This window comes from Mustelus asterias, chromosome 19 (genome assembly GCF_964213995.1).
Source record: "Mustelus asterias chromosome 19, sMusAst1.hap1.1, whole genome shotgun sequence".
Lineage (NCBI taxonomy): Eukaryota > Metazoa > Chordata > Chondrichthyes > Carcharhiniformes > Triakidae > Mustelus > Mustelus asterias.
Genome location: NC_135819.1, coordinates 38,028,714 through 38,042,179, shown reverse-complemented (window position 1 = coordinate 38,042,179; position 13,466 = coordinate 38,028,714). Strand labels below are relative to the sequence as shown.

The 13,466-nt window shown below is 43.4% G+C and overlaps 1 protein-coding gene across 1 annotated transcript in view; it reads left to right on the top strand.

The window, feature by feature from the left end:
* Positions 1–13,466, top strand: part of dera (deoxyribose-phosphate aldolase (putative)) — a 43,391-nt gene that overhangs the window by 8,985 nt on the left and 20,940 nt on the right. The window contains exons 2-5 of the mRNA XM_078235337.1: positions 6,000–6,097; positions 10,340–10,487; positions 12,093–12,188; positions 13,054–13,188. Of these exons, the coding sequence (XP_078091463.1) occupies positions 6,000–6,097; positions 10,340–10,487; positions 12,093–12,188; positions 13,054–13,188 (477 nt within the window). The remainder of the gene's footprint in view (positions 1–5,999; positions 6,098–10,339; positions 10,488–12,092; positions 12,189–13,053; positions 13,189–13,466) is intronic.

Below are 13,466 nucleotides of genomic sequence, written 5' to 3'. Positions count from 1 at the left end.
GCATATCTTGACCCAAGCCCTATGCTAAAGGGCCATTTTTTGGGTCGGCAGGCTGCAATTAGTGGAGTACTGAGAAGATCGATACTGGGACTTTGGTCATTTATAACCTGTATCAGTGACTTGGACACTCGGTTTGCACTTTATATAAATCAAGTGAGGAACTAAGCAATGAGGAGGACACGGGCTGCAAAGGAATAAAGGCAAGTTAAGTGAGTGGGCAAGTACATAGCAGCTGGAGTACAATGTGGGAAAATGTGAAGCGGCTTCCTCATTGGTAGGAGGAACAGAAAGCTTAAATGGTGGGAGACTTGTGAAAGGCGATGTTGATTTGTGCTGTAATTCTGGTGAGAGCATTTGCTGCATGTGTTAAGTTTCAGTCTTGTCAGCTGGCAGCATCTCGACAAATAAATTGGCTTGACAGACTAACAAAGTTCAAATTATCCATTTTCAGGTCAGTGCAGTCCTTAGCCAATTACAAGATCTGGTATCAAGTCCCACTTTCATTTAGTAACTGTAAACATGCTGCTGATTCAGTAAATGACGGAGATATATAATCATGAAAGTTCATAGAATCCATACAGTGCAGAAGGAGGCCATTCAGCCCATCGAGCCTGCACTGACCACAATCCCACCTAGGACCTATCCCCATAACCCCCACTTACCTACCCTATCTAGTCCCCCTGACACTAAGGGGCAATGTAGCATGGCCAATCCGCCTAACCCACATATCTTCGGACTGTGGGAGGAAACCGGAGCACCCGGAGAAAACCCACACAGACAGGGGGGAGAATGTGCAAACTCCACACAGACAGTGACCCAAGGCAGGAATCGAACCCGGGTCCCTGGCGCTGTGAGGCAGCAGTGCTCTGTGCCACCGTGCCGCCCGTTTCAGTGAATGAGATTCTCTAATTCCAATGTGGAGAATTGATTGTAATAGTGCATGTGTATTAGGAGCAGCAGTACACCACTCAATACGACCATGGCTGATCTGATTGTAAGCTCGATTCCACATTCGTGCCTACCCCCTTGATAATCTTGCACACCCTTGTTTATCATAAATCTATCTACCTCTGCCTTAAGCATATTCAAATATTCAGTTCAAGGACACTTTTTAAAAAAAAACAAAATCAATAAAAAATGTTGACTCAAATATTCAAGAAAAAATTAATTTGGACGGCACAGTGGTTAGTACTGCTGCCTCACAGCGCCAAGGACCCGGGTTCAATTCCTGCCTTGGGTCACAGTCTGTGAGAAGTTTGCACGCTCTCCCCATGTCTGCGTGGGTTTCCTCCAGGTGCTCCAGTTTCCTCCCACAGTCCAAAGATGTGCGGGTTAGGTTGATTGGCCATGCTAAATTGACCATAATGTCAAGGGATTAGCAGGGTAAATGTGTGGGGTTACGGGAATAGGGTCTGGGTGGGATTGTGGTCAGTGCAGACTCGATGGGCTGAATGGCCTCCTTCTGCACTGTCGGGTTTCTGATTCTTTCTATGATTTTAATTACCCAAAGGGAGACTGAAATGAGAACCCTGGGATTAAGGTATGTACCGGTTGAGTTACCTGGGCTGCATAAAAGCTCCCTCCACAAAACCTTAACACACAGAATCTTAACTTTGGTGTGGGCTTTAACTTCCATTTCAATGTCTAAGTTGACCAGTGGGACCTGCAGCAAGGATTGAAATCCGTGACGTGTAAACTAGGTGTGTAGATTAAACCTGTTGTGGCAATGCTCTGAAAATTATAAACAAGAGCCAACCTCCTACTGCGAACCGGAAAGGCATCAGGTGCAGCCATGCAATGTGTCAGCAACTGAAATGTTGGTGAGTGCACATATATGCAACTATTCCTGATGTCTTTCTGATTGGCCGCAGGAGTCAGTGGTTGTGAAAAATTGGTATTAAGACCTCAATGTCCTTGCAGGTACAGCAAGCAGTGAGGAAGGCAATTTTAGTTGGTCTTTTTGATAAAGAAAGAAGAGTGAAGAAGCCTTGCTGTAATTATATAAAGCCTTGGCGCGATCACACTGGGAGTACTTTTTTTTAAAGGTTTATTTATTAATTAGTCACAAGTAAGACTTGCATTAACACGGCAATGAAGTTACTGTGAAATTCCCCTAGTCACCACACTCCGGCATCTGTTTGCGTCAATACACCTAATCAGCATGTCATTCAGACTAAAGGAATGAATGTTAACTGAATTGCAACCTAAATCTTTAAGAGGCTTGACAGGGTCAGTGTTAGGAGTTCAGAACACAGGTGATATTCTCAGAATAGGGGGTTTTCTATTTTGGACCGAGGTGAGGGTTTCTTCATCCAGATGTTTGTGAATTTTTAGAATTCTCTGCCTGGGCATATAGTAATCAGTTGTTGAGTGGATTCAGAATATAGATCCTGAGTACAAAGGTGTATGGGGAATAATGCAGCAAGGTGACTTGAGATAGGTGATAAGCCATAATTGTGATCTTATTGAATGATGCAGCAGGGTCGAATGGCACACTCCTACTTATGTGAGTCAAAGATAATGGATTTAAATCTCACTGGAAAGACATTGTTGTTGGTGATCTTGCTGTGTGCAAATTGATGACCACATTTTCTATATTGCAACAGGGACTACACTTCTTTTGTACTGCTTGCCTGTAAAGCACTTTTAGATGTTCTGAGTAATGTAAGTTTTAATTTACGTGTCAGGCTGGGTCCTGACAATGGATTCTAGCTATATGTGTAGCAATAGATAATTCACTAATCAAAAAGTGAAAATACTTTACACTAGTATGACAGTTGTGGTGTGAATATGCCTATCAGGTGGCACCGATGAATCAAATGTTGGGATGTTTTCTTTTGGGTGGTTGCTGTGGGGTATCGAATATAAATGTGACCGTCTAAGGGCACTTGACTGGGCCAACTTAGAAATGAGACTTTGTGATAGAAATTCCTGTATAACATTGAAACAGGCAGTACAGTTTATCCTATCCATGTTAGTTGCGATGTCCTTTGAAAGTAATTCGGAGACTTGCCCGTTGTTGCAAGCTGGAATTTGCGTTGCAATATTTTTAGGCCGCTTGTGCACTTGACCAGTTTTGAAACAGTAATTAGTGTACCCGAACAGGCACCGGCATGTGATGATTATGGGATCTTCACAGTAACTTCATTACAGTGTTAATGTAAGCCTACCTGTGACAATAATACATAAACTTTAACTATTTCGCAGAAGGTGTTTTTCATGCTATCATCTCTCCTATGTAATGGTATCTCTTAACCTGGTTATTACAGCTGTTAGGTTCCCTGAAGTTGACAATGCAAACATATTAGTCCAGTGTGAGCCTTCAGGTTCCAGCAAGTAAGGGACAAAATAATATAAATGTAAAAACAAGGGGTAGTCTTTAAATTCCAAACAGAAACATCACGCCTCATCAAAATGTTCTGTATATCTAGAAGGCTGTACGAATATATGGTTCGGTGCCCTCCGTTTGTTTCCAATTTCAAAATAGGCTCACCTATTGATTTTTCACTGAAACCAGCAGTGCCCTGTCCTGTCCTGTTCTGTGTCCATGCATTTACTAAAGTGATACATGCTTGTGTGGTGTGTTGCCTTCATGTTAAAAAACCAAAGTGAAAGGCCCCCTTATAACAGCACTCCACAAAGGTGAGAGAGTGAGGAGATGCAATAATCGGGGAATAATGCTGAGCTAAAAGCAAGCTTGGATTTAGGTGGCGAATACGCACTGAGGGCAAAGGGAGGATGCATTTTCCAGGCACCGTGGTTATCCGATGAGATTTTCATGTTCTAAAGGTCATGAGTTCTCACTAAATTACCGCAGTACTCAGTTTGTGCAAGTTATGGTTCTAAGTGCACAATGGAATCTCCCTCTAGTGTACATCAATAGCACTGCGTCACTTCATTGTGCCCCAGTCCAGCAAAGGGGATAAAAGTTCCACTTTTTTCCAAATGTTGGAGGTGGGGAAGAAATGTTGGCCAACGTTCATCAGAGGTTGTCTTGCCAATGTAGTTGTGCCACATGTTGAGGACATAATGCACCAGGCGTAAACTAACTGCATAATGGATTTCATAGAAACCCTACAGTGCAGGAGGAGGCCATTCGGCCCATCGAGTCTGCACCGATAACAATCCCACCTCGGCTCCAGCACTGTAACCTGAAGTATTTACCCTTCTAATCCCTCTAACCTTTGCATCCTGGGACACCTAAGGGGCAATTGAGTATGACTAATGCACCCAACCCGCACGTCTTTGGGAGGAAACCGGAGCAGCCGGAGGAAACCCACGCAGACATGGAGAATGTGCAAACTCCGCACAGACAGTGACCCAAGTCTGGAATCGAACTGGGGTCTCTGGAGCTGTGAGGCGGCAGTGCTAACCACCGTGCCACCCAATGTGGTCTCTGAATACTTGAGCCTTCCTATCAACACAATTTATTTTCCAGTTTATGTAATGTTTACTTTGTTTTTAGATATGGGTTGTGTGAGGTGCTTGAAAGAACAGCCTCATGCTTTGCAATCCTATTTCAAAGTGGCATTTTGGGGGTATTAAGTGGAAGGGAGGGTAATAATGATGTAGGTTTTTTAGGCATGGTCTGCAATTTGTTATAAGTTGAATGCAAGAGGGTCAGTTAGAGACGAGGATTTTGTGTAAAGTACATCCTGCCGCACGCAATCAGTGTGTTGCATTACAGTCTGCCTATCTACCATGTCGAATGAATCTCTGCCTTTATTAAATTTGATTCCAGGAGCATAAATCCAAGGCAGCTGAAAGATGCAGTCGTGTAGAGCTGAAGGAATGCACGTGATATGAGTTAATTTGAGAGCTGTAGTTTCTCTCAGGCCTGGTCAGTATAGAGTGAATCTTGTGATGTTTCACGTGTACAGAATTCTCGATAGCATAAAGGCGTTCAACATTGAAAGCCGCTATCGAGATTTCGGTGCACGACTGTACCAAGCTTTCAGAATCTGAAGTGCTAGTACAGGCCTCCGAGAAAGTTTTGCATTCAAGGATGATTGTTAGGAATTTTGGAAAGGCAAAGAACCTTAGAAAAATGTGCTTTTTTTATAATTACCAAGGTGGCGTGGTGATTTTATGAGATCTATGCACTAGTACTACACATTGGCAATTTGGATGCCCGTTGACTTTGTGCATTTGTACCAGCCTGGCATTCTTTGAACCCAGATTCTCATCAGCAATGCAAACTGTAACGTTATCTCTGGGTCAAGGTGCTTCCAGTTCCTTACAGATCCTCAAGCCTGATTTTAGATTTCCGATCCAATCATGGGTGGCACAGTGGTTAGCACTGCTGCCTCACAGCGCCAGGGGCTCGGGTTCAATTCCAGCCTCGGGTGACTGCGTGGGTTTCCTCCGGGTACTTCGGTTCCCTCCCACAATCCAAAGATGTGCGGGTTAGGTGGATTGGCTGTGATAAATTGGTCCTTGATGTCACGGGGGGGGGGGGGGGACTAGCAGGGTAAATATGTGGGGTTATGGAGCTAGGGCCCAGGTGGGATGTTGTCAGTGCAGGCTCGATGGGCCGAATGGCCTCCTTTTGCACTATCGGGATTCTGTGATTTCTGTGGTAACTGGCAGTAAAACTTCCACTTAGAACCGCGTGATACAGATGGGGGAGTTCTTTTAACCCACCTTGGCTAATCCATCTAGAATACTCCCAGTATGTTGGTGCACTGACGCATGGTGTAGTGCAGATGGCACGTTGGCGCACCGTAAGTCGGAAAAGTCTAGATAGGTTTTTCAGGCTTTTGTTGGGTGAATTATTTGGTCTTCTAATTTCAGTGTTAGCAATAATTTTGATCTTGAATAATTAGATGTAATTCTTTTCAACTTGCCACTGTTTTTAATTTGTTGGCTGTGCTGTTTTGTGTGATTTTCACAGTAAGTTCATTGCAGTGTTAATGTAAGCCTACTTGTGACACCTAATAAATACATTTTTTAAAAAGAGGGAGGAACAACCTGTTTTAATTAACTGACTCTCCATTCAGATTTGGGCTGGATATCCGCAGTCCGGGTGAACCAACCTGCTGTGCTGAGACGTGCTGAACAAATACAGACAAGGCGCAATCTGAGCAAGGAGTGGCAAGTAAGTATTCAGTTTGGCACTTTCCTCACCGATTGAAGGCCCGTGGGGTTAATGGGGCAATGGCTTTGTGGAGATGAAATTGGCTCAGAAAGCAGAGGGTCTTGGTGGACGGTCTAAGACCGAATGGACGTTTACAATCGTGTTCCCTCTCAAACATTGGTTGATTTTCAGAATACTACGCTTGGTGATATGCATTAACAACCCGGACTCGGGTGTAGAGGCACTAATTTCAAAGTTTGCAGTGAGTTTCCTCGGGTGGATGGAGCTATTACAAGGGGGCATAACTATAGGGTTCGTGGTGGGAGATACAGGAAGGATATCAGAGGTAGGTTCTTTACACAGAGAGTGGTTGGGGTGTGGAATGGACTGCCTGCAGTGACAGTGGAGTCAGACACTTTAGGAACATTTAAGCGGTTATTGGATAGGCACATGGAGCGCACCAGGATGATAGGGAGTGGGATAGCTTGATCTTGGTTTCAGATAAAGCTCGGCACAACATCGTGGGCCGAAGGGCCTGTTCTGTGCTGTACTGTTCTATGAGACAGAATTTGGGAAAGCAGAAAGCAGCGAGGAGGATAGTAGCAGGAAGGCGTAGACAGACTGGTGAAATGAAACAACGAACATTTAAGTGAAATTTAATCAGACATATGAAGTGATCGTTTTGGAAGGAAAATGAGCAGAGATAATATAAACTGAATGATGAAATTTTAAAAGGGGTGCAGGAAATGAAAGCGAGCTGGGGTTTTGTATACACAAATCAGCTGCCTTGAGTCCGTTCATCAGTTCTCGCTGTTATTTCTCGGACAGTACTAACTGACCATTGGTTACTGTTACAGAGAATCCATAGCCAGACCCCCATGGTGAAGTTCTGTACCAGCACAAGAAACATGCACAGCTTAACAAGTGAAGTTTCGTATGCCATATTAAACCTAGGACCTTTCCGGTCTGTGTGACTCCATATTGTGCCAAAATTAGAAGCTCTCTTTAATAAGTAGCGAATGAATTGCTTTTGTGGTTATGAAATTGGCTCAGAAAGCAGGGAGTATTGGTGGACAGTTCAGACTGAATGGAAGTAGTGATGAATTGCCTACTTTTTTTTTGGTGGGATTAACAAAACTGTGGAATGAAATCACATCAGTTATAAAGTTGTAGTTTAAAGCATCCCCTTGTCCAACTGTCCTGGTATTGCTTAAAGTGATTTCTCAAATCTCCCTTTTCAATATCATTTGCACCTTCATAACTAAGCCTTTATAATTTGGGTGTCTAAAACTGGAGATAAATCTATTTCTTAATTGAAGGATCTCTGATGACAGAGCATGTGGCCTGAGCTGTATAGTTTGAGCATGGCTTCCTCAGCTTTGTGCAGTACCATTTTTCACGTTATAATTCAGCATCTGTTTACTGGTTGTTGCTCAGTGGATTTGCTGGAGCTCTTGTCCAGGCTTGTGTGGCACAGTGGTTAGCACTGCTGCCTCACGGCGCCAGGGACCCGGGTTCAATTCTGGCCTTGGGTGACTGTGCAAGTTTGCACGTTCTCCCCGTGCCTGCGTGGGTTTCCTCCGGGTGCTCAGGTTTCCTCCCACACTCCAAATATGTGTTGGTTAGGTTGATTGGCCATGATAAATTGCCCCTTAATGTCAGGGGGATTAGGAAGGTAAATGCATGGGGTTATGGGGATAGGACAAGATCTAGGTGGGATTCTTGTCGGTGCAGGCTCAATGGACAAAATGGCCTCCTCCCGCACTGCAGATTCTCTGATTCTAGGCTGTAGTTACCTGATAACCGGCTTTCCTTTGCCACATGTTTCTTTTTAAACTTGTGCGAACATATTTAGTTATTTTATAAGCCAATAACCCCTAAACATAATTTGACCCCAAAATCTGTATCTTGGAGGTATAAAAAAGTAAAATCCCAAAATGTGAAAATTTGAAGGGCTCTGTGATGTCTGGGGAATGTAATAAGATGCTACATTAATGCAGGTTCTTTCTTCAAGTATAAATACTTGGCTTGCCATTGGACAGCGAGAGGCCGAGAGTTATTCTGAGCTGTAAACTGAACAGCCTCTTGTGGAGATGTGCACTGTTTTTCTTGTGTGCTGTCTCTAAATTGCAATAAATCATTTTTTCACGGTGCTCTTTCCTGTGTAGAAAGTTTTGACTGAATCAGCAAATTCAGTTTGTTTTCTGACCTGACCCAGCAACTCATCATAATGAGAAAGGAGACGGTGGAACTTCATGGGGCAGATTAGGAATTCTCACCAGTTGGTGCTGCTGATTTTTACAAAATGGGCTGTGTGGTTGAGAAATATTTACACTGATTCAACACTCCATAAACATGATGCACGTACCACACTATTTGATGCAGCATAAACCCTACTGAGAGTTTGAGGCTGAGGCTTGAAGGTTATTTCTCAATATCCACCATCAATGAACCATAGAAAGCATTCTTTCTGGTTGTATCACAGCTTGGTATGGCTCCTCCTCTGCCCAAGATCTCAAGGAACTACAAAAGGTCATTAATGTAGCCCAATCAATCACCCAAACCAGCCACCCATCCATTGACTCTGTCTACACTTCCCGCTGCCTCGGCAAAGCAGCCAACATAATTAAGGACCCCACGCACCCTGGACATTCTCCCTTCCACCTTCTTCCATCAGGAAAAAGATACAGAAATCTGAGGTCACGTACCAACCGACTCAAGAACAGCTTCTTTCCTGTTGCTGTCAGATTTTTGAATGGACTTACCTTGCATTATGTTGATCTTTCTCTACACCCTAGCTATGACTGTAACACTACATTCTGCACTCTCTGGTTTCCTTCTCTATGAATGGTATGCTTTGTCTGTATAGCGCGCAAGAAGCAATACTTTTCACTGTATACCAATACATGTGACAATAATAAATCAAATCAAATCATTTACAAAGCGATCCCAGTTTTGCTATTTGTAGATGGATGCACCTTCAGAAATTGCAGCCGAATCTCAAATTAACTTTGAACTTGTGCAGAATCTATATGCCGGAGTAATAGATAGTATGATGCTCTTCAAAATATAGATTCTACCATTTAAAATTTACATGGAAGTGTCAGGAAAATAGAGTTAGAACAGATAGTCTTGATTGAAGAGCTGGCACTGGAGTAGGCATAATGGGTGAAATGGCCACTTGTGCTGTTGTTCCTTTGTCTGCGTGGCAATCTGCTTCTTTGCCAGCTATCCGTTCAGTTTGGAGTACCAGCTGATTCTGTTTCCTTTGCTCAAACCCTTCCCTCAGCTGGGCTTTGCAATGATAAGTCCTTCTGCAAACAGGCCTGTGCAAATAGTTTGCGTAGCTTATTTCTGATTTATGTTAAGTCTGTGTGACTGTGGGGCGCATGCAAGTTTCTTTCAATGTCACTTTTTATTCAGTGCTGCAATCATTTGGATCAAAATTGATGTCGGAGAACCAGACTAGTCAAAAGGCCAAAGTTCTATCTAGCCGGCAGTTTCTAGAATGCTTTATCACTATCTACACCCTTTTAGAAGATTGGAATGTTCACTGACCTTGTTAGGAAAAAACCTGTTCGAACTATGTTTTTAGATACTCTGTTCACATCAAATAGCATGAAGTACTAATTGGGCAACATGATGGCACAGTGGTTAACACTGCTGCCTCGCTGCCTCACAGCCTCATGGACCTGGGTTCAATTCCGGCTTTGGATCACTGTCTGAAGTTTGCACATTCTCCCCGTGTCTGCGTGGTTTTCCTCCGGGTGCTCCAGTTTCCTCCTACAGATGTGCACATTAAGTGGATTGGCCATGTTAAATTGCCCCTTAGTGTCCCAAGATGTGCAGTTTAGATGGGGTTAGCCATGGTAAATGTATGGGATTATGGGGATAGGGCTTGGGTAAAATACTGTCAGAGAGTTGGTGCAGTATTGATGGGCTGAATGGCCTCTTCTGCACTGTAAGGATTCTATGATTCTTGGTGGGGAGTGGGACAGAATAGCAATTGTCACATTAAGCACATGGATAGTTCAGTGATACTCTACCTAACTTTGTCAGACGTGAGGAAGGACATACCTTTTGCATCAGGATTCAGAAGGAGTGCAGCTGTCAGAACTGTGATGTATTCCTGCCCTCAAAGCTGACAATTGTGAATGTAGGATGTTTTGTGTCATAGCAGAAAATGAATATCTGACCAGTCAAGCCAATCTGATTCTTCTCTTTATCCCTATCCCCTCCCGTTTACCTCCTGCAATTTCACAGGCTGCATGGCTGCTGAAGGCTGTTACCTGTATCGACCTCACCACGCTATCTGGTGATGACACGCTTTCAAACGTCCAGAGACTCTGCTACAAAGCCAAACACCCAATCAGAGAAGATCTGCTGAAGAGTCTGAATATGGATAATAAAGGTGGGAGGACTTGAACAATGTTGAACACTGTTTCTTTTAAAGTAATTAAGAAGCCGCTGTGACCCAAACAGTACATGGCGGTGGTTACTTCTGCCTCTGTACACTACTGGGCTCCTAGGGAAATTGGGCCATGGCGTTTAATTTGTGTGTCAAACCATACATCAATGTCTCCTCAAAAATGCTTGTCTTTGGGAACAGGAGAGGATTTTCCTGACATTGGCCTCTAAGTTCATAGAAACCCTACGGTACAGAAAGAGGCCATTCGGCCCATCGAGTCTGCACCGACCACAATCCCACCCAGGCCCTACCCCCATATCCCTACATATTTTACCCGCTAATCCCTCTAATCTAATCATCCCAGGACACCAAGGGGCAATTTTTAGCATAGCCAATCAACCTAACCTGCACATCTTTGGACTGTGGGAGGAAACCGGAGCACCCAGAGGAAACCCACACAGATACGAGGAGAATGTGCAAACTCCACACAGACAGTGACCCAAGCCGGGAATCGAGCCCAGGTCCCTGGAGCTGTGAGGCAGCAATGCTAACCACTGTGCTACCGTGCCGCCCTTTCTCTATTACCTTTCCCCAGCAACCTCTTAATAATGATTTAGTTAAAGTAGAGCAGGAGATCACCTCTTCTGATGAGCTGAGCTTTCACTCTACTCTCTCCCTGAGTCCAGTAGGCACTGCACCCCTTTCCCTCTTAGTGTAAAAGCCATTTAACATATCTTGATGCCAAATAGTCACCTGACCTTTCATTTAAAGACCACGATGTTGCTAAGGGAAACTTTATTGATTAAAAATACCTTGGCCTGACAGTTAATGATTGTGGCGTTTACTTCAGTCACAATGGCCTTTTCAGTAAACTCCAGTTAATGCATTCAAAGTATAATGAGGTTTAGAGTGATGATAAGCCACTGAGGTCCTCAAACCTCTTTCTTTCGCAACATACAAACTCCCTATATTAGACTGAGGGAAAGCTGTACAAAGCAATCCCTGATCTCCATAAGTAATCCAACCAATCTCCAGAATATCATACATTTTTAATCTGAGTATTTTGCCCCATTCGCTAAACTGTTCTTTCCTTAGGGAAAGATTTGGGAACTGAAAGAAAGTGTAGCTCCAGCTTTTTGTCTTCATGGATCACACATCAATTTTGTATCTACATTTCCTGCTACCCTAGAGTGGGTGATGTGATGTTTTGATTTTAGGATTTGTACAAAAGTGGGGCAACAGAGTGCTAAGAACAGCCTTTGCAAACTTCTAGTCCTGTGAAGTTCAAGTGGCGCTCCTAAAGCAGTAAGAAATACAAGTATAAACGGGGCTGAGAGGCTTGGACATTGCCGGTTGGTGTGGCAGTGTTCATGGCACACAGGCTGCAGTCAGCTCGATTGCCGGTGTACCCTGTGGTAAAGTGTTTTTGATTAAAATGTGTATAATTCATAAAGCACTTCTGTTTTAACAGGAAAACATTAATGCCATATCTGTGGTGTATGGCGGTGCTTTGGGTTTATTTTCATGGTATATGTGTAGTTTACACGTGCTTACACTTACTGTTCAAATTATTAAAGAGTGAATAGTTGATCTGTTCTGTTTTTGTAGGTATTACTACTGGTGCAGTGTGTGTTTATCCATCTCGGGTGTCTGATGCAGTACAAACATTGAAGAATATAGCATGCAATATCCCTGTTGCATCGGGTATGGAAGTAACTTAACCTTTTGATGAAACTGTAAATATGTTGAACTTTAAAAAAAAATGCATTATGTAAATATTTAGGCAATAATTCTTATGAAAACTCCTGATCTAGATTTTTTTTATTGGTGCTATTTTAACATTCACCGTTTAAATTATGATTTTGGAAATTGTAGGTTTATAGATTCTGTTGTTAACACTGAATTGTGGCGTTCTGCTCGGCATCCTCCCCCATCCAAAACTCACTTTCTCCGCCTATGCAGCTGTTCACCTCTGCCCATCTCTCTCTCCTCTGCCACTGAAACCCTAGCCCAGCCCTTCATTAACTCGGCTGGATGTATTCAGTGCTCTGCTGTCTGGCCTCCTTGCATCAACCTTCAAGTGTTAACTCATCCAACCGCACAGAGCTCACTATCCTTCACTGCAGTTCGTTCCACATACCCGTCGATCCTCCCTTATCCTTTTCCTGCCCCTACAGCTTCATTCGCCAAGCATGTTAATCTCCTATCATATCAAGGATAACTTGGTTCCATCCGGATCGTCATAATCTCCTGCTGCCATTCATGCTACATGCATCCTCTACCCTTCCAATGTAGGACTTGTCCTATCCTCCACTGCACAGCTGCATTCCTGCTTTCTGGTATTCTGTACCTGATTCCCAAATACTTCTTCGATTGTGACTTTGGTTCCATACTGATTTCTGTACGCCCTGATCCTTCCCATGGGATTGCTTTTCATGGAATCCCTTTTGTCTTTAATTATTGCATAATGTTGTGAAGCGTCTTCCTGTACACGGGTTATGCCACAGAAATGCAACTTACTCCTTTGCCTCAATTCTGCTTCAAGTGTGACTTTTTTTTAATGCATCAGTGGCAACAGGTTTTCCTGCTGGACAGACTCCACTGGCGATACGTTTGCAGGAGATAAAATGGGCTGTTGAAGAAGGTGCGAGAGAAATTGATATTGTAATTAACAGAACCTTGGTGCTGCAAGGCAAGTGGGAAGGTGAGAGTTGTTCAATTGTCTCGGCAAGTGAGAACTATTTAGATGGTGTTTATGGTTTGTTTAAAAATAAATTGCAATTTGTACTGCTGTGGCCACCTGCCTGCGTTCTCTTCTGAACTGGCCACTGTGAAAGGAGCTTTTTGTCATACAAAATGGTTGTTGCCGCTAAGGCGAGCTGTCTTGTTAAACGGAGGGCGATATTCGAACCTCTGTTCTTGGCATAGAGCATGGTGAATGTGCATTAAAATTGTGGTTACTACATTTCTTATAATATGCTG